The following is a 20,491-nucleotide window of genomic DNA, read 5'->3' as shown; positions in this document are numbered from 1 at the left end:
CTTTTGTTTACTCTTTCACCTTTCTGTTCTTTCAAAGATATCCCATAAGGCAGCGGAGGTTTAGTGTCAGAGTTTTCCTTCTCCTACAGGGGATTACCTTCCCAGGTTGACGAGCCCCGTCTGCCCCTCACTTCCCTTTTAACAGTAAACCCTCTACAATCTCATCCTGGACCAGGGAAAGTGAATGTCAGGCCTCGGGGCTGAATGTGGCCCTCTGTGTCTCCCTCTGTGGCCCCTGAGGTCCTCCCCAGGCCAAGCCCTTCCCAGGCAATGCCTCTCCCCAGCCCTGCTCTGTGCCCTCCTTGAGAATTGCACAAGCAGAGGCCCTCGTGCAGGGCTTGCACGACTGAGTTTGTGACGTGAATCCCATGCATCAGCTACATGACCTCCTATTTCCCAATATTTCTTAGGATATTATTGACAGGTGTCCTTGCATATTGTCATCAGATGCATACAAATACAGGTGGGAGTTTTGCTATATGACCTTCTGAGAACCCTTTCAGCACTATTAATTTTAAAAACACACACACACACACACGTATCAGGTATGCAAACATTAGTTGTAACAGCTGGCAATTTATTTGCATAGTCTATAAAACAAAATGACACTAAACGCAAATTATCGTAAGCTTCTGTTGGATCTAATAATAATAATAATAATAATAATAAAATTATTATTTATTCCTCACCCATCTGGCTGGGTTTCCCCAACCACTCTGGGCTGCTTCCAACAAAATATTTAAAATATGATAAAACATCAAACATTAAAAACTTCCCTAAACAGGGCTGCCTTTAGATCTTTTCTAAAAGTCAGATAGTTGGTTATTTCCTTGATGGGAGGGCGTTCCACAGGGTGGGCGCCACCACCGAGAAGGCCCTCTGCCTGGTTCCCTGTAACCTCAAATCTCGCAGTGAGGGAACCGCCAGAAGGCCCTCGGAGCTGGACCTCAGTGTCCGGGCTGAACGATGGGAGTGGAGATGCTCCTTCAGGGATACAAGGCCACGGCTGTTTAGGCTTTAAACACTTTGAATTGTGCTTGGAAACATACTGGGACCCAATGTAGGTCTTTCAGGACCGGTGTTATGTGGTCTTGGTGGCCACTCCCAGTCACCAGTCTAGCTGCCGCATTCTGGATTATTTGCAGTTTCTGGGTCACCTTCAAAGGTAGTCCCATGTAGAGCGCATTGCAGTAGTCCAAGTGGGAGATAACTAGACAGCTGCCCTGGACACAGAATTGACCTGCGCCTCCAGGGACTATTGTGAGTCAAAGAATGTTGCCTTATACTAAGTCTAACCATTGGGGCATCAGACTCAGTCTTGCCTACACTGGATGGCAGCAGCTCTCCGGGATTTTAGACAAGGTTTTCCACCAGCCCTACCTGGAGATTGAACCCAGGACTTTCTCCATGCAGATCAGATGTTCTACCACTGAACTATGGCCCTTCCCAGTGTTAGTCATATTCAGAGCAGGCCCACATCAAAATCGGTGGACATGAAACTTGAGGCAATTGATTTCAGTGAGTATGACTCAGTTGCAAACGGAGCAGCTAATTATTCCATGCCAGCTTAGCAATTAAAACTCTCCTGTGGTCCACATAAATGATTATCTGCAATTCGTGAATTTAATTCCATTCATTCCAGCCGAATCAGAGTTGCTTGTACAAGAATGAGAACAAAGTTATCTAAACAATTCATTTTCCCACGGTTTCCCCCTTTTCCCTTCTGTGCCATTGATCCAATAAGTTAACACGACGCATTTAATTAAAGCTCCGCACTTAATTTCCCCACTCGGTGATAGCTTCAGTTCCCCCCTCCCTCCAGTTGGAATTTCTGCAGCCAGTAATTAGTCATAAATTAATTGAATCTCATGTCCTGGTCTTAATCTCTTCCAGAAAACCCAAATTCATTATTTTGTGATCTGCTTCTTATAGCTAATAGCTATCGACAGAGCTCTCCTGTGAGAATTTGTTGATTTATCTTTTAAAGTCGTCCAGCCTATAGAGTATCACAAAAGAACTGGTGGGTGCTCTTCCAATGCAAATTCTGCAGGGGTTGCCATATTGAGGGGCGTGTGGCAGCTGCCGTGGCTGGATGCAGAGGAATGGTGGGAGGAAACGGCTGGGGAACCCCCAAGAGAAGATGTCTCAGAGCAGATGGGGGAAGAGGGAGAAGACTGGGAGGAGGAGGAGGTGCCGGAAGCTGGAGCAGTAACAGGGCTTAGTGAGCAGGAAGAGGCTGTGGCAGAGAGCAGTCCAGACTCAGAGGTAGAAGTGGAGGCTGGAGAGGAGGGGAGCCAAGAGGCAGAGATGAATCCAGCTGGTGACGAGGCATCGGTGTCTCCCCCTCCTGCTGCGACCAGCTCCCGTCCCCACTGGTTTCCCAGAACCAGAAGAGGGATGAAGAGAGCAGAGCAAAGGCAAACAAAGCAACAGAGTCTCAGATTGCTCCGGAAGGTCCTGAGGGAGAAGGAGACTTAGGCAACTATGGGACGGTGGGAACCTTCAGTCCTCACAGCTGACTCATTGCGGCAAGACCTACTGGGAAGAGTAGCTGTGCTCTCTAGGCCTGGCCTCCTGAGCTGTTTTGTTTTCCCCCCCCCCCCTTCACATTTGACAGGAAATATCTTTAATATCCGAAGTCTACAGAAACACTTTGTCAAGCAGCCGCAAACCTTCTACATAACATAGATGTATCCAGCTGGCAACTCTTCAATTCTCTCTGAATTACCAGAGAGCTATTTGCATTCACTTTCATATCACAGGTGCAGAGCTGCATATTTACTCAAAGCGAACAGACTCGGGTTTTCATCAGCTGTGCATGAGGAGGACACAGGCTTATATTATTTCAATTTGCTGAAGGGTTTATGAGCCAAACAATGGTCTCTAGCATGCAAGAAGTCAAAGAGTTCCTCTGTACACTTCTCCTCTGTATGGGACTTCGATGACAATCGAGCATTACACTCCTCTAAAAGTTCCCGAGCTTTCACACATTTCTCAATCTGTTCACAATGCTCCGTGACAGTAGTTAAAGGATCCAGAAGCTCTTCTTCCTCCTCCTCCTGGGGGTCCCCGCTCTGGTCCTCCAGCTCCTTCTCATCCTGCCACCCCACCTCTGCAAATCTCCCTCAAGCCTCACTCCAGCTGTTTTGTTCCTTTGGATAAAGAGTTAACGTCACTGTCACTTTTTGAGTTATTGCTGACCTGCTCCTGACGCCAGTCAGTCAGTCAGTCCTGAGTACCGCACATGATTAGGACCAGGGTTTTCTTTTTTTGTTGTTGTCGGGCATAAAACAGGAACGCGGAGCCTTTGGGAGCCCAAGGGCCACATTCCCTCCTGGGGAATCCTTCGAGGGCCACGTGGCTTCCGAGCGGGGCCAGAGCAAAAGTGGGTGGAAGAAAGAAGGCAAACTTCGCCCATGTGCAGCAGGCCAGTTTCGACAACACTCCTGGCACGAACAAGGAAGCGAGGTGTAGTGGTTAGTGTTGGACTAGGTCCTCACTCAGCCCTGAAGCTCGCTGGGCGACCCTGAGCCAGGCACAGTCTCTCAGCCAAACGTTGTGGGGCTAAAATGAAAGAGGAAGGAGAGCTGTGCATGCCACTTTGAGCTCCATGGAGGAATGGTAGGCTATAAATGTAATAACGAATAAATAAAATATGTTGTAGGGAGTAACAGATTGCAGTGGGTTTAAACTCATCGTTTGAATGTGATTATTCTGATTTTTTTAGCCGGGGAGTTGAACCACTTTCTAGACTTTTTTTTTTAATTGGTTCTGTTTTGTATTTTAGGCACTGATGAAAAAACCCTGATTGACATCCTCACGGGAAGATCGAATGCTCAGCGGCAGCTGATTGCAAAGGAGTACAGGGCAGCTGCGGGAAAGGTATCGTTTGGAAATTATCTCTAGGCTGCAAAAGACTCCATCAGGAATAAAGGGGGGGGGTGTTCTCTTGTGATATGACACCATTAAATGCGACTGAGGATTTGTTGCGATGATCAAACCGGAAGTTTGGTTTTTCAAATGAGGCAACCTGAGGAAGAGGAGGAGCGGGGGAAGGAGATGCAACCTCTCTTTCGGAAGAGGAAAAAGAGTGCGAGGCCGCTGGTTTTGTATAGAATTACAGAAGAAAGCCGGTAGGGAAAATTTTGTCTCGCTTTCCCATAACACTAGAGCTTGTGTGCAAGCTGAATGTTGGAAGATTCAGGACAGACCGACTTTTTCATGCGTGGCAGCGTTAACCTGTGGAACTCACTCCCACAAGAGGCAGTGATGGCCACCAACTTGGATGGCTTTAAAAGGGGGATTGGATGAATTCAAGGAGGAGAGGGAAACCAAGGCTCTGCTCTGCTTCCACAGTCAGAGGCAGGAATGCTTCCGGGAACCACAGGAGGGGAGAATGCCATTATGCAGGAATCCTTCTTGCACACACTCCATAGGCATCTGGGTGGCCACTGTAAGGCAGGATGCTGGGCTAGAAACCTGGCCTGATCCAGCAGGCCTCTTCTTATGTTCTTCTCGAACGTAAGAAGCAGGAGACGGGGCTTCAAGACCCCCACTCGGCCATGAAGCTTGCTGCAGATGGTGTCATCTCCGACTAATCTTGGTTGTTCTTGCAAAGCTACCTTGAGATCCAGCCTATTTATAGCATCCTGAACTCCTTAAGAACTGGGCAGAAACAGGGTGGTGAAGGAGATGGCAACAGGGGGCAGTTGAAAGTAGGGCTAAAGTGTTCAAATCAAATTTTATTGAACGGTCACAGACCAAAACGACTCATACAGCTGATCAAAGAAGGATAACACAGGAATAAACAGAGGACAATTTCAATACAAATTAGGCCATAACAAGAAGAAGAAGAAGAAGAAGAAGAAGAAGAAGAAGAAGAAGAAGAAGAAGAAGAAGAAGAAGAAGAAGAAGAAGAAGAAGAAGTTATTATTTATACCCCGCCCATCTGGCCGGGTTCCCCCAGCCACTCTGGGCGGCTTCCAACAAAATATTAAAATACAGAAATCCATCAAACATTAAAAGCTTCCCTAAAGAGGGCTGCCTTGAGATGCCTTCTAAAGGTCTGGTAGTTGTTGTTCTCTTTGACCTCTAGTGGGAGGGCATTCCACAGGGTGGGTGCCACTACCGAGAAGGCCCTCTGCCTGCTTCCCTGTAACTTGGCTTCTCGTAGCGAGGGAACCGCCAGAAGGCCCTCGGCGCTGGACCTCAGTGTCCGGGCAGAACGATGGGGGAGGAGACGCTCCTTCATGTATACTGGACTGAGGCCATTTAGGGCTTTAAAGGTCAGCACCAACACTTTGAATTGTGCTCGGAAACGTACTGGGAGCCAATGTAGGTCTTTCAGGACCGGTGTTATGTGGTCTCGGTGGCCGCTCCCAGTCACCAGTCTAGCTGCTGCATTCTGGGTTAGTTGTAGTTTCCGGGTCACCTTCAAAGGTAGCCCCACGTAGAGAGCATTGCAGTAGTCCAAGCGAGAGATAACTAGAGCATGCACCACTCTGGCGAGACAGTCCGCGGGCAGGTAGGGTCTCAGCCTGCGTACCAGATGGAGCTGATAAACAGCTGCCCTGGACACAGAATTGACCTGCACCTCCATGGACAGCTGTGAGTCCAAAATGACTCCCAGGCTGCGCACCTGGTCCTTCAGGGGCACAGTTACCCCATTCAGAACCAGGGAATCCTCCACACCTGCCCGCCTCCTGTCCCCCACAAACAGTACTTCTGTCTTGTCGGGATTCAACCTCAATCTGTTAGCCGCCATCCATCCTCCAACCGCCTCCAAGCACTCACACAGGACCTTCACCGCCTTCACTGGTTCTGATTTGAAAGAGAGGTAGAGCTGGGTATCATCCGCATACTTATGAACACCCAGCCCAAACCCCCTGATGATCTCTCCAAGCGGCTGCATGTAGATGTTGAAAAGCATGGGGGAGAGGACAGGACACTGAGGCACCCCACAAGTGAGAGCCCAGGGGTCTGAACATTCATCCCCCACCACCACTTTCTGAACATGGCCCAGGAGGAAGGAGCGGAACCAACACTTTAGAGGACATAAATAAAATTAAATATTCGCATTTGCCTGCGTATTGACATTGGAAAGCTCTTGTTTCCTGCGTCTAATAGCAGCTACGCAGAATTTGGCAACATTGATCGTAATTTCGGGGACCTTGTCTTCTACCAAGGCTCTCAGACGTTGGGATTCTGGTTCATTTTTAAGCTTTTGTAAGGCTGGGGTGATAAAAGGTCCGGCGTAGATCCTCGTAGAAACTGCAGTGCAGCAATACATGCAAATTTGTTTCCACTTCCGATGAGCCACATGGGCAAACACGTGACTCATACGGTTTACCCTCATATCTACCTAGCAACAGGGCAGCGGGCAACACATTCAATCTGGCCAAGGTAAAGGAATGTCTATACTTGGGTATTTGCAATTTTGCCAGGTAATTTGCGAATGAGAACCCTCTCCCAAAATCTCTTATTGTGGCATGTTTGTCCATTTTGCCCATATGGCACTGCAGCTCCACATCCCTTATACGTTGGAGCACTTGGGGCTAGCTAAAGTGTTGTGCCCAGTATGTATGCAGGACACATGGGTGGGGGACTATGAAGCCATATGCCAGGCTTCCTCAACCTCGGCCCTCCAGATGTTTTGAGACTACACTTCCCATCATCCATGACCACCGGTCCTGCTAGCTAGGGATCATGGGAGTTGTAGTCCAAAAACATCTGGAGAGCAGAGGTTGAGGAAGCCTTCCATATGCTATCAGCAGTCAAGGTGGATTAGTGAGGATCCCTGGGAGGTTAGGAGGCCAGGTCTCTTCAGTCCGGGATGAGGCAGAGATCTAATTATCATTTGTATGGCTGGACCACTTCAGGCTGTGGGTGACACATGATGGATTCTCCTCTCTCTCTCTCTCTCTCTCTCTCTCTCTCTCTCTCTCTCTCTCTCTCTCTCTCTCTCTCTCTCTCTTGTAGACAACCTTCTCCTAGTTTTCCAGCTGCAAGGATATTTTGGGTGGAGGAGCAGTCATTCCCAGAGCACCCTCCCATGTGTGTTTATTTTCTTGCTGCTCTCATTATTTTAAACTGACATAGCCACCCATCAATAAATATTTGCTGGGCATTTTGCAGACAAAGCATATTCTTAAAAACGCGGCATGTTAAACATCAGCGATGAAAGACATCAAGAGAAACAAGCCATGCTTGCAACAGTGATGGAAAGAAACCATGTGCAGCCCAGATTTAAAACCACAATTTAAACACATTTAGGCTGTTTAATGTGCTGTGTGAAGTGGTCTTGCCCCGGCATGGGTTTTTGTCCTCACTGAGAATGAAGCTACAATTAAAAGAGAAATTCAGTCGACGGTTTACCTCTGTTGTAAAGGGCAGACCGTCCTTGGAGCCTGGATAGGATTTTTGACAGCGAGAAACATTGACAGCTCTGTTTCTTTCTCTTTTTGAAAAGGATATGAAAGATGCTTTGAAGGGGGACCTCTCTGGCAATTTGGAACGTATAATGGTGGCTCTTGTAACGCCTCCAGCAGTGTTTGATGCTAAACAACTGAAGAAATCCATGAAAGTAAGTCTACGAAGACAGCGTTGCTCCTTCTGTTATTTACTTGTTTGGGAAATTTCGCTTGCCATATTTATTTATTTTTGCATCCGCTGCTGTTTTGAGGAAATTAAAAGATGGCCATACTGTACTGCATGGCGAGAATGTCTCATTTTAAATGAAGTTGTCTTCGCACATGGTTTGGGATTCAGAAAAAAGGCATGTGGAGGTCGCAGCCACTTTCAAAGCTGGACCCCTGCTTGCCATTTCCCTTGCAGCAGTTGTCACTTAGCGGAGGAGATAAGCCGCTTCATAAAACCGAGCCGCAGCTAGCCTCTTCAGCAGAGGAAGAGCAAGCACAGCTCCACCTCTCCATCCAGTTGCCTCTGGTGTGTGCATGCCTCTTTTCTGGATTTTGGCCCCGGGGGACACACAGATGTTCTGATTCAGGCACGGCATTCTGTCCCAACAAGGACCATCACATTTGTGTCAACGAACTGGGACACTATGTGCTGTAAATCTCTTTCTCAATGCCACCAATCCTTTCAGAGGACAGCTCAGTTCTAAAATCCATACTTTGGACCAGCAGTTAATGGATTGATCAGTTAATTGGTTGACGCTTTCAGCACCCATTTAAACTGTTAGCTCACACCATTGACAGTTCGCCAGCGGTGTTAACTAATCCTGATGGGTGCGGTCAAGGGAATGAAGCCTGTGGCTTCAGTGAAAAAGTTAAGCACTCAAAGCCCTTGTGTTGATGTCAGTTAGGAGCTTAGGAGTTCTTGGCTGAATTGTCTTCAGTCCATCTCTCTTCTGCTGCCATGAATCTTCGGGATGTTATCGCCTCTGTTGACATTTTGTCTTTTGGCTCTTCAGAAGCTTGATAAATGCTAGATCCCCAAGGAGGCCCTACAATGGAAACCTACAGTGTAAAGCGCCTAAATCACAGAATCGTAGAATCTTAGTGGGAAGGGACCCCAAGGGTCATCTAGTCCAACCCCTTGCAATGCAGGAATCTCAGCTAAAGCATCCATGACAGATGGCCATCCAACCTCTGCTTAAAAACCTCCGAGGAAGGAGAGTCCACTGACTCCCGAGGGAGACAATTCCATTGATGAACAGCTCTTACTGTCAGAAAGCCTTTCCGAATGTTTAGTCGGAATCTCCTTTCTTGTAACTTGAAGCCATGGGTTCGATTCCTGCCCTCGAGGAGCAGGAGAAAACAAGCTTGCTCCATCTTCCCTGTGACAGCCCTTGAGATATTTGAAGGTGGCCATCCGATCTCCTCTCAGTCTCCTCTTTTCCAGGCTAAACAAGTCCTCTTACTCTTCTTTTTTGCTTCTAGGGTAGTGGAACAGACGAGCAGGCTCTGATCGAGATCCTGGCCTCAAGGACTAGCAGGCAAATGAAAGAAGTAGCCCAGGCATATTACACAGGTAAGGATGGCTTTCAGTGAAGGGATTCTAGTCGGGCAGCTGCCGTAATTGCTACTTTTCCAGCAGACAATGCTAGCTGGAGATCGGTCAAAGAGGTTTCTTCAGTCATTGCAGGAGGTTGGGTGGGGAGAAGACCTTTTCTTGCTGGGTAGCTGAGGAGTGCAATTCTGGGCTGGTGTGGAGAGGATGGTGCTGTTGCAGTGGAATGCCGTCTCTGTCAGCCACGAAGACTTTGAGCATCTTCTTTCCCTGCAAACAGAGGCTTCCTGGAGGCTGACTTACTTGGTGCTCTAATGAATCAATAATGTTATAAATCTCAGGAGTAAATCTGGCAAAGTTATCCTGAGGTATCTGAGCAATCTCTTAAACAGTCTGGAGAAATGTGTCAGGCCCTTATAAATCTTAGCTGCTTTGCCCTTTGAAAGGATATATCACAAGATTCATTAAACCCAGCTCCATGTTGTCAATTAGCCACTTTAACAATGGGGCCAAACTCCTCTCCAGTCCTATGGGACTTATGTAGTTGGGGCCCTTCCAGACATCCTTTTGAATCATAGAATCGTAGAGTTGGAAGAGACCACAAGGGCCATCCAGTCCAACCCCCTGCCAAGCAGGAAACACCATCAAAGCATTCTTGACATATGCCTGTCAAGCCTCTGCTTAAAGACCTCCAAAGAAGGAGACTCCACCACACTCCTTGGTAGCAAATTCGACTGCCGAACAGCTCTTACTGTCAGGAAGTTCTTCCTAATGTTTAGGTGGAATCTTCTTTCTTGTAGCTTGAATCCTTTGCTCCGTGTCCGCTTCTCTGGAGCAGCAGAAAACAACCTTTCTCCCTCCTCTATATGACATCCTTTTATATATTTGAACATGGCTATCATATCACCCCTTAACCTTCTCTTCTCCCGCTGTGTGTCCAACCTAGCAGTTCGAAAGCATGTCAAAGTGCAAGTAGATAAATAGGTACCACTACAGCGGGAAGTGTGTGTCCAGGATGTGTGTCCAGGATGGTTTTTGTGCTTTCTGATGCTGTCAAGGGCATTCAGACATGATCACACTTTCAATACCCTTTGTGCAAAGTTTTGGGGCAGTCAGATCCCTTTTCTTGATAGTGTTCGTATCCTTGCCTGACTTGATTCTCTTACGATCAACTACATATACAACCTGTGTGTTTTTATATACAGTGGAACCTCGGGTTGCGGATGAAATACGTGACCAAGGCATGTCCGCAACCCGCAGCGTTTGCATCCTGAAACGATTTGGCACTTCTGCGCATGTGCGAAGCGCGATTTAGCACTTCTGCGCATGCGCGAGCGGTGAAACCCAGAAGTAACCCGTACTTCTGGGTTTCCCACGGTCCGCAACCCAAAAACACGTAACCTGAAGCTTCCATAACATGAGGTATGACTCTCTCTCTCTCTCTCACTCTCTCTCTCTCTCTATATATATATACATTTATAAAGGAATAAAATAAAATAAAATAAAATAAAATGTGAAGAAAGGGAAACAGAGAGAAGAGAAAAGGGGCCAAAAGGGCAATGTAATACATTAAGTAAAGTCAAACATCAATCCTATAGATATAAGTGACATTATTATCCTAATCTAAATATGGTTAGGGACGCGGGTGGCGCTGTGGGTTAAACCACAGAGCCTAGGGTTTGCCAATCAGAAGGTCGGCGGTTCGAATCCCTGCAACGGGGTGAGCTCCCGTTGCTCGGTCCCAGCTCCTGCCAACCTAGCAGTTCGAAAGCATGTCATAGTGCAAGTAGATAAATAGGTACCGCTACAGCGGGAAGGTAAACGCCGTTTCCGTGTGCTGCTCTGGTTCGCCAGAAGTGGCTTTGTCATGCTGGCCACATGACCTGGAAGCTATACGCCGGCTCCCTCGGCCAATAATGCGAGATGAGCACGCAACCCCAGAGTCAGTCATGACTGGACCTAATGGTCAGGGGTCCCTTTATCTTTAAATATGGTTACCAATAACCCACTACATTGTGTATTGATGCTTTTCGGATATCAATATATTTGTCCAAACAGAATTCTGTGTCTATAGTCAATCGGTTCATACCTGTAATTGTCTGGAAACCAATGGAACAAGCGAGTAGCTACTAAACCTTCACCCCCTTTACTCAGTTTTGATGACATCAGCTGGCCACTTTTCTGCTTGCTGGCGTGCTTGGCAGGCCCTCTTCCTTGCACCCCATCTCCCGATTGCTTCGGTTCTTAGAGGTACTTTCCTGGAAAGGATCCTCTTCTGCTGCGTTTCAGAAAGATGAATTGCTGAGCTGTAGAGAAGCTGAGCATGATGGATTGGACAGTTTAATGCAGCCAGCCCAGCGGTGTCTATACTTGGAGCCGGTACAGCTCTGGGGGTAGCAGCGAGGCCCATGGCTTTGATTAATATCTGGAAGATTTATGGCTGTTTTCCTGGTGAGGTGGGTAAAGCTTTTCACTAGGAGTTCATTTAGCTTCACGCTCGAGCACGTCGTATTCTAATGGGGAGCCCTGCAAGCTGAGCCAGGCAAATAACACAAGTTTGGAGAGCACGTTTATTGAGCTGTGATGGACCTCTGGGAGGCCCGCCGGCATTGCAAGCGAACGATTGTGGTTAATTGCTTGGCGGTATCCTCTAAAAGCAGGCAGGGGGGATCTCCGGCCCAACAACTGTATGCGGCCCTCCGGCCTTTTCCTTTTGGCCCTCAGAATTCTGTCCAGCTACAGCAACAGGAAGTGTATCTCTCGAATTAAGGCAGTGTTTCGCTGCTAAACTATAACTCGCATCATCCCTGACCACTGGTCCTGCTAGCTAGGGATGATGGGAGTTGTAGTCCAGCAACAGCTGGGGACCCAAGCTTGAGAAACACAGATTAAGGAGGAATGTGTGTATTGGGGGATGAGCATGCAAGTTTCAGAAGAGGCGGTTCACTACTTGAGGAATACAGCTGAGGAATACAAATTTATGTTTATTCATTTAAAGGTAAAGGGGCCCCTGACCATCAGGTCTAGTCGTGTCTGACTCTGGGATTGCATCGCTCATCTCGCTCTATAGGCCGAGGGAGCCGGCGTTTGTCTGCAGACAGCTTCCGGGTCATGTGGCCAGCATGACAAAGCTGCTTCTAGCGAACCAGAGCAGCACATGGAAACGCTGTTTGCCTTCCCGCCGGAGCGGTCCCTATTTATCTACTTGCACTTTGATGTGCTTTCGAACTGCTAGGTGGGCAGGAGCTGGGACCGAGCAACAGGAGCTCACCCCGTTGCAGGGATTCGAACCGCCGACCTTCTGATCAGCAAGCCCTAGACACTGTGGTTTAACCCACAGCGCCACCTGGGTCCCTCATTTATTCATTTACTGCATCCCTATCTCACCTTTTTTTTCCTCCAAGGAGCGTAAGCACAAAGTTTTCCTCGCTCCTCAGTGAATCCCCACAACAACCCTGCGAGGAAGGTTAGGCTGAAAGACAGCAGCTTGTCTAAGATCACCCAGTGAGCTTCAGGGCCAAGTCAGAATTGAACCCGTTTCCCAGGTCCTAGTTTTACACTCTTAAACCCGGCATGTCCAAAGCCCATTTCGGGGGGCCTAATCTGGCCCGCCGGTTGGTTTAATCCGGCCCCTGTGGCAGTTTATTTCCTGGGGCAAAATCCTAAAAAAAACTCAGCAACTTCAACCCTAAAAGAAGCTCAACAACTTCTTCAATCCTAAAAAAAGCTCAACAACTTTGGTGGGCCCTAACGGCCCTTCACTTAATCAAATCTGGCCCTCTTTGAAAAAAAGATTGGACACCACTGCTCTAAACACTACACTGGACTGGGTGTGAAGCGAACTCTGTGCTCCCTTTATGGCTTTGAAGTTGGCCATAATCTGCCCCTTGGGACTGACTATAAGGCAAAGCCGTACCTTTCTTCTATTGACAAAAGGGTTGACTTAAGATCTGCCTTTATCAGAATATTATCTAACTAGGATGACAGCAGGGTGATTTAAGCAGCTCCATTCCGGCTACTAAAGGCCCTTGCCGGTTCTCCAGAGGTTCAGGGTGAGTGAGGTAGCCTAGGAGACCCCATTCTCTGTGGCAGCCCTTAAATTGTGGAATTTCCTCCCACATCTGGCCGCTTCATTATCCAGCTCCCAGGATATCTTGCAGCTTCTCCAGAAGGACACACGTTAGCCTGTAGTCCGTAGCTTCCAAGAATAAAGTCCAGCCATTAAGGCCTTTCTAGAAATTTCCTACATGCTCCAAGGCCATTGTCAGGCAAAAGGCATCTTTCAGATTTGGGATATTGAGGCACAGCACCTGTCTGGCCCTTCCTTAAACTGTTGGGAGAAACTTGGTTGGAACCAATTTGGGTAAACTTGTTGCTGAGTCCGTGTGAGGTGGCAAGCATTTATTTATTTTTTTACAAAAAATAATAATACTTGAAATGATGGAAAACAAGCCTCCAGTTGTGTGGTGCAGCCTCTCTTTGCCTGTGGGCCAAAATTAGAGCTGTGGAATCAAGAGGACTCACATTGGCGCTTCTGTGGCCTTTGCGAGGCTAAAGGTGGGGTCTACAGCCTGGGAATTGTCGTACGCCTGGCATTCCTTACTGCTCCTGGTTGCTGAAATTTTGCTCATTCTTGCTTTTCTTTCCAGTTTATAAAAAGAGCCTCGGGGACGACATCAGCTCGGACACATCTGGCGACTTCCGGCAAGCCCTGTTAACTCTGGCCGATGTAAGAGAGCCTCCAGCAATTCTCTTGTTATCTGTGCCTTGCTTGTTGGGATCCCAAGATTCCCAAGTCCGTTAGCTTATTTGTGGTATTCGTTTCCTTTTGGGATTCTACGCCTCTCTTTCAACAGGCCCTATAGCAAACGTTGGGTCCAAATCTTGTGATCCCCTCCTGCAATGAGTTCCGATCATGACGGCACATTCAGAAGGAGGGCTGGAAAGGCTGTGGATGAGATGAATGTTGAACTCCGCAGCTGCATTGGCTTATAGAACTGGTCACTCTGGCTCTTATAAATACACAGTTCGGAGCGTAGGAAACTGCCTTGAGTCAAACCGCTGGTCCACCTTACACTGAATGGCAGGAATTATTCAGTGTTTCTGGCAAGACTCTTTCCCAGTTCCAACTGGAAATGACAGGAATGGAACCCAGAGCCTTCTGCCAGCACTGGATTTAGGGTTCCCTCACATGGGGTTCCCTCATAGGGACGCAGGTGGTGCTGTGGGTTAAACCACAGAGCCTAGGGCTTGCTGATCAGAAGGTCGGCGGTTCGAATCCCTGCAATGGGGTGAGCTCCCGTTGCTCGGTCCCAGCTCCTGCCAACCTAGCAGTTCGAAAGCATGCCAGTGCAAGCAGATAAATAGGTACTGCTCTGGCAGGAAGGTAAACGGCGTTTCCGTGTGCTGCTCTGGTTTGCCGGAACCGGCTTTGTCATGCTGGCCACATGACCTGGAAGCTGTACGCCGGCTCCCTCGGCCAATAATGCGAGATGAGCGCGCAACCCCAGAGTCGGTCACGACTGGACCTAATGGTCAGGGGTCCCTTTATCTTTACCTTTACACATGGGGTGCCGGGCCAAGGGGGCACAAAATAATGATGATTATAAAAACCTATATTTAAATGGGTACCATATAAAGATCCATGAAAAGCAACTGTACCCAAATGAATTATTGTGACAATAAGAAATATTTAGCGGTGGGCATCAAATTTCGTGCCCAGGGTGCCACATTACCAAATTCTACCTCTTCTTCTGCAATCAAAGCAGATGTTCTACCACAGCCCTTCGCTTCAGCTGACCCTTCTCCTGCCCCCAAATCTGTTGCCTGGGGTGGGCATCACCCATGGGAGACTTGTGCCTGGTAATGCCTGCTCAACCTGTATAACTTGCACGTAAATGCATTGCTACTGGGGTGCCCTAAGTCTTGTGCCTTCCTGCAAAGGAAACCTTGTCATGTCTGCTCTCCATCTCGCGTTTGCTTGTGACACAGGACTGGTGCCAAATGCTGTTTAATCTGACGGATGCTCTTATTTTACTTACCTATTAAAACTTCTCTCAATGTGACCACAGGGCCGAAGAGATGAGAATCAAAGAGCGGATGAGCAGGTTGCAAAGAAAGATGCTCAGGTAATAGCAATTCAGAAAGGTGTCGGCTGTAGGTTTGGCTAATCGGGAAGCCTCCGAGTTGTTTAAAAACGTTTCTTAGAGTTTCTGAGCTGGCAAGCTGTGCAGGGCTGGGATTGCGCCATCCTTCTGAATAAGCATTCTTGGGGAGACAGCGGGATGTCTCCATCTCCAAAAGGACATTGGAGAGTTGGAAGGAAGTGCAGAAGAGGGCAACACAGAGGCTTGTGGCCTAAGGACCCTTCTGCATTTGAGACCTCTTTTCTTTAGGGAGGAAATACATTGGTAAGGTGCGCAGACGTAAGCCAGACTATGGACAAACCTTAGCCGCAGATCGTGGTTAAGGAGGAGAGATCTTAGCTGGGATCTCAGGTTCAGACGACACACTAAACCAAGGTTTGTCTTAGCTGTTGTGCTTACTTTAAAAGCCCGGGGTGATGCAAATCAGGTGCGATACCAGCGCATCCATGTGTTCATGCTAAGCCATGGTTTGGCCTAGCGTGATGTGCAAACACAGCCTCTGTCTGCAGACCTACCCATGCTTTCCATTGAAACGGAGGGCAAATACATCTAAGCAGACATAAACAGGGCGATACTATAGGGGTTTATGAAATTCTTAATGGAGGTTTACAGCATTATGCACGGTGTGAAGAAAACAGCTGGGGCTTCTCCCTCTTCTCATAATGTTAGAACTCAAAGTCACCCAGGGAAAGGGATTGGCAGGAGACTTCAGGAGAGGCGAAAAATACTTCTTCACATAGGTAATGATGACCCCAGGCAGAGGCAAAAAGTAAGAGGGCTTCTGCACCTTTATTGATCTTTATTAAATTTTATTTAGTTTTTTCAGATTTTGAAATTTACAAACAGTTATCGGACAATCAACATAGAAAGAGAATTGTACAGAATCTCTTGGACTTGCTTCCTCCCCTTCGTGGGTCCTTATATTAACCTTTTCCTTCCGCATCTTGTCTATTAATCCAAAACTATGAAATCTCCATTATCTTCAACTTTAAACTATAAGTGTTATTCCAATTTGACTTTTAATTTTAATTTAATTTAACAATTTTAATTGTTTGCATTGGTTTTTAAGGTAAATTATATATTTTCCCCATTCCTTATTTTTTTTTAAAAAAATGTATTCCTGGTTTCTGAGGGCTTCTGCACCTTTAATAGCTGAAGAAGGGGCTGAAACTCCCTCAACAACTAAAGGTGCACGAGCCCCGCCTTCCTCCTTTGCGCCTGGCTAACCTACCTCGGAAGTGTTTAGAATGGTAGAAAGACGAGGCAAAGAATGCAGGCAAGCTTTTAAACTCTAGTCCTCTTCTTCTTCTTTTAGATCCTGTACAACGCAGGCGAGAAGAAGTGGGGGACCGATGAGGGCAAATTCATTGAGGTTCTGTGCTTCAGCAGTTTTCCTCAGCTGAAACTAAGTAAGAAACCATTCTGTGGGGTCCTCTCTTTTTTCTGTGCTATTCAGGAAAGGGAGGCAAACAGGGCAGGTCTTGCAATTTTTTCTACCGCCTGGAGATGCCCCCTTAACAGCGCTGACGTTCTTCTCGCTTGTCGTTCCTCAGCCTTTGAAGAATACAGAAATATCAGTGGGAAGAAGTTGGAAGATAGCATCCAGAGCGAAACCTCAGGAAGTTTTGAAGACCTGCTACTGGCCATAGGTAAGGAGGACTAATAATAATAATAATAATAATAATAATAATAATAATAATAATAATAATAATTTATTATTTATACCCCACCCATCTGGCTGGGTTCCCCCAGCCACTCTGGGCGGCTTCCGACAGAAAAATGAAATAAAACAATCTATTAAACATTAAAAGCCTCCCTAAACAGGGCTGCCTTCAGATGTCTTCTAAAAATCTGGTAGCTGTTTTTCTCTTTGACATCTGATGGGAGGGCGTTCCACAGGGCAGGCGCCACCACCGAGAAGGCCCTCTGCCTGGTTCCCTGCAACTTGGCTTCTCGCAACGAGGAAACAGCCAGAAGGCCCTCGGTACTGGACCTCGGTACTTGAGGAAAACGGGTCTGTGTTATATACAGTGGAACCTCGGGTTACAGACGCTTCAGGTTACAGACTCCGCTAACCCAGAAATAGTACCTCGGGTTAAGAACTTTGCTTCAGGATGAGAACAGTAATTGTGTTCTGGCGGCACGGCAGCAGTGGGAGGCCTCATTAGTTTAAGTAGTGCTTCAGGTTAAGAACAGTTTCAGGTTAAGAACGGACCTCCGGAACGAATTAAGTTCTTAACCCGAGGTACCACTGTATATACACATACACACACACACACACACAGTGGTACCTCGGGTTACAGACGCTTCGGGTTACAGAGTCTGCTAACCAGGAAGTGGTTGCTCCAGGTTAAGAACTTTGCCCCAGGATAAGAACGGAAATCGTGCGCCAGCGACGCAGCGGCAGCAGGAGGCCCCATTAGCTAAAGTGGTACCTCAGGTTAAGAACTGTTTCAGTTTAAGAACAGAACTCTGGAACTAATTAAGTTCTTAACCCGAGGTACCACTGTATAACTTTTAGTCATCTCACAGTGTGAGTCTGCCTTCCCCAACCTGGTGCCCATCAGATGTTTAGGACTACGGTTCCCATCGGCCACAGGAAATGCCAGCCAGTTCAGACTAAGTTGCCTCTGAGGAAGAGCAACTTAGTTCAAAAAGTGTGAGGCACAATAAGCCTGCTTTGGGATACATTTCCACAAATGTGATGCTTGCACCTTTTGAGGTCTCCCTCACTTTTGTTCCTGGTGCCTGTTGATTCCCGCCCTCGGACAAGTAAGATTTGTGCCCATAGCACTAAAATGCACCTGGCGATTAGTCATACAGAAGCACAGAAGCATAAAATTGTAGAATTGGGACCATGAGGGTCATCTAGTCCAACCCCCTGCAATGCAAGAATCTTTTGCCCAACGTGGGGCTCAGACCCATGACCCTTGAGGGTCTTATACTCTACCAACCATGCTACTCTGAGGGCCATGATGAACTATCATGCAACTGTCTTTTATATTTATTGATGGCTATGATCAAGGGCTAGAGCTTTTAATTCTGGTTTTATTTTTTATGATGGTTTTTTCTGTTTTTTATATATTGTTTTTATGTTTACTTTTGATGTTATCATTTTGGAAAATTAAGAAATTGTTATTTAAAATATTTTAAAAAATAGATATAGGGAAGTTTTTAAAATGTTTAATTATGTTTTTATATATGTTGGAAGCTGCCCAGAATAGCTGGGGCAACTCAGTCCGATAGGTGAGGTATAAATTTTAAAAAATTCAGGGGGGGGGCTAGAGCTTTAAGTACTGCAGCACTTAATTGAGGGTCTATTTCTGTTATTGCAGGTGTGAATTTCTTTTTTAACAAGGGCAGAATTAAAGAAAATGCTTGACATCCAAGCCTAGGTGGGTGGGACATTTTTGAGTTTTGAATCCTAAAATTAAAGCCCTTGGAGATTTATTTTTATTTTTATTTTTGCTAACTGTAAATGTTCTGATGCAATGGGTAAGTCTTATTATCTTCATCTCTCTCTCCCCACACCAATAAGTAAATAAACCTGCTCCGTTTTGCCACAACATGTTAATTCAGAGCTTAAAAAAAACACCAGAAGTATTCATGCAGATTATTTTTAAGTGGTGCAATTGTGTCAGTTATTTTTTGGGAGCACATTCAGAAGCTCCCAAAATCCAATTTAGTACTTGCAAGAAAATGGAAGTTTCTGTTGCATTTTCATGGAGTTCGGGAGACTTGTTCTAAAGGAAGTTTGCAGTTGTGCAAATGCAGTTAGCATAATTACCCACGAGGGGGCAGCAGTAAGAAAAAATACCGACAAAGGCACTGTAAACAAGCCCGTAACAGAATGCACTAACATGCATCTGCTCTGAACTGCCCACCAGTTTCACTTTTCTGCACAACCTTTGCACTCCTCCATAGCTGTTCCAGCAGAGAAAATGCAACAATGGAGTGAAATGCTAACTCTCTTCTTTCTTTCTTTTTGGTAGTCAAATGTGCAAACAACACTCCAGCTTTCTTTGCTGAAAGGCTGCACAAGTCTTTGAAGGTAAGGACACAAGGCGCTGCCTTCTTCAATCAGTCGTTCAACCTTTATCAGCATACAAAGGAAGAGGGAATATTTGGGTCAAAACATACAATTGGCATCTGTTCACAGAAGGAGATGCTTTGAGATGAAACTACAGTGGTTCCTCGGGTTAAGAACTTAATTCGTTCTGGAGGTCCGTTCTTAACCTGAAACTGTTCTTAACCTGAGGTACCACTTTAGCTAAAGGGGCCTCCTGCTGCCACCACACGATTTCTGTTCTCATCCTGAAGCAAAGTTCTTAACCCGAGGTATTATTTCTGGGTTAGTGGAGTCTGTAACCTGAAGCATCTGTAACCTGAAGCATCTGTAACCCAAGGTATCACTGTATAAGGTTAAAAAGTACCACTCAGGTCTTATGACGACGAAGTTTCAGGGCCAGATTTAGGTTTGATGAGGCCCTAAGCTGCTGAAGGCAATGGGGCCCTTTATATGTCCAGCTGTCCTTTGTCAACAACAAATTGCTGCTATTTTTTTGTGTCAAATATATGCTATATGGTAATTTATGGACCTAATAGGTATCTAAAGCCATTTGCACATAACAAAATGTGTACAGTGGTACCTCAACTTACAAACGACTCAACAACCGAATTTTTCGACTTACGAGTGGGGCAAATGGCCACACGCTTACGAATTTCTCGACATCCGAACGGAAACCGCAGCTGTTTTAGATAGGGTTTTTTCGACTTACGAATTCCGATGCATTCCTATGGGAAATCACATTTCCAATGGCGCTTTTCGACTCATGAATTTTTCGACCTACGAAGGTGCCTTCGGAATGGATTAAATTCGTAAGTCGAGGCCCCACTGTATTTTATCAAAGTAATTGTTGAACTGAAATACAATTAAGAAGAAGTATATTAATAGTGAAAAATGGGGGGGGGGTGGCCAAGGGAGTTTAGTTTATATATCAATCCTGCGCTGCGTCGTTTCACAGCATTGCTCCCTTATTCTGCTCCTTTCTCTATACTGTCATGCCCACAGCTATTCAATAAAAAAGAAACCCTGTAGGAATCAGAACAGTTTAGCCTCTCCTTCAGCCTGAAGGTTCAAACATTTGTTGTGGATTACTTCATAAAATGGACACTAGAACAAGACATGTGCAATGGTCTCGGCCTGACCTGCACCGCAAGATCAATACCTCCATGAATTTGGAACCTTTGAGGACCTTTCCTGCAAGATTGCAGCCAGCGTAGCACTAAACCTTGCAAGGGAAAAAGCTCTGCGTTGCTGAGGATTGTTTAGGTCAGTGTTTCTCAACCAGTGTGCCTCCAGATGTTTTGGGACT

At 46.5% G+C, this 20,491-nt stretch overlaps 1 protein-coding gene and 1 pseudogene across 1 annotated transcript in view; one reads left to right on the top strand and one right to left on the bottom strand.

Moving 5' to 3' along the window:
• Positions 1 to 20,491, top strand: part of ANXA3 (annexin A3) — a 32,560-nt gene that overhangs the window by 8,642 nt on the left and 3,427 nt on the right. The window contains exons 4-11 of the mRNA XM_035112571.3: positions 3,788 to 3,882; positions 7,469 to 7,582; positions 8,901 to 8,991; positions 13,620 to 13,699; positions 15,042 to 15,098; positions 16,432 to 16,525; positions 16,670 to 16,765; positions 19,109 to 19,167. Coding sequence (XP_034968462.1) covers positions 3,788 to 3,882; positions 7,469 to 7,582; positions 8,901 to 8,991; positions 13,620 to 13,699; positions 15,042 to 15,098; positions 16,432 to 16,525; positions 16,670 to 16,765; positions 19,109 to 19,167 — 686 coding nt within the window. The remainder of the gene's footprint in view (positions 1 to 3,787; positions 3,883 to 7,468; positions 7,583 to 8,900; positions 8,992 to 13,619; positions 13,700 to 15,041; positions 15,099 to 16,431; positions 16,526 to 16,669; positions 16,766 to 19,108; positions 19,168 to 20,491) is intronic.
• Positions 2,841 to 3,246, bottom strand: LOC118084572 (cytochrome b-c1 complex subunit 6, mitochondrial pseudogene; annotated as a pseudogene).

Source organism: Zootoca vivipara, chromosome Z1 (assembly GCF_965207765.1).
Source record: "Zootoca vivipara chromosome Z1, rZooViv2.hap1.1, whole genome shotgun sequence".
Classification (NCBI taxonomy): domain Eukaryota; kingdom Metazoa; phylum Chordata; class Lepidosauria; order Squamata; family Lacertidae; genus Zootoca; species Zootoca vivipara.
This window is presented reverse-complemented; position numbering and strand designations above follow the sequence as displayed.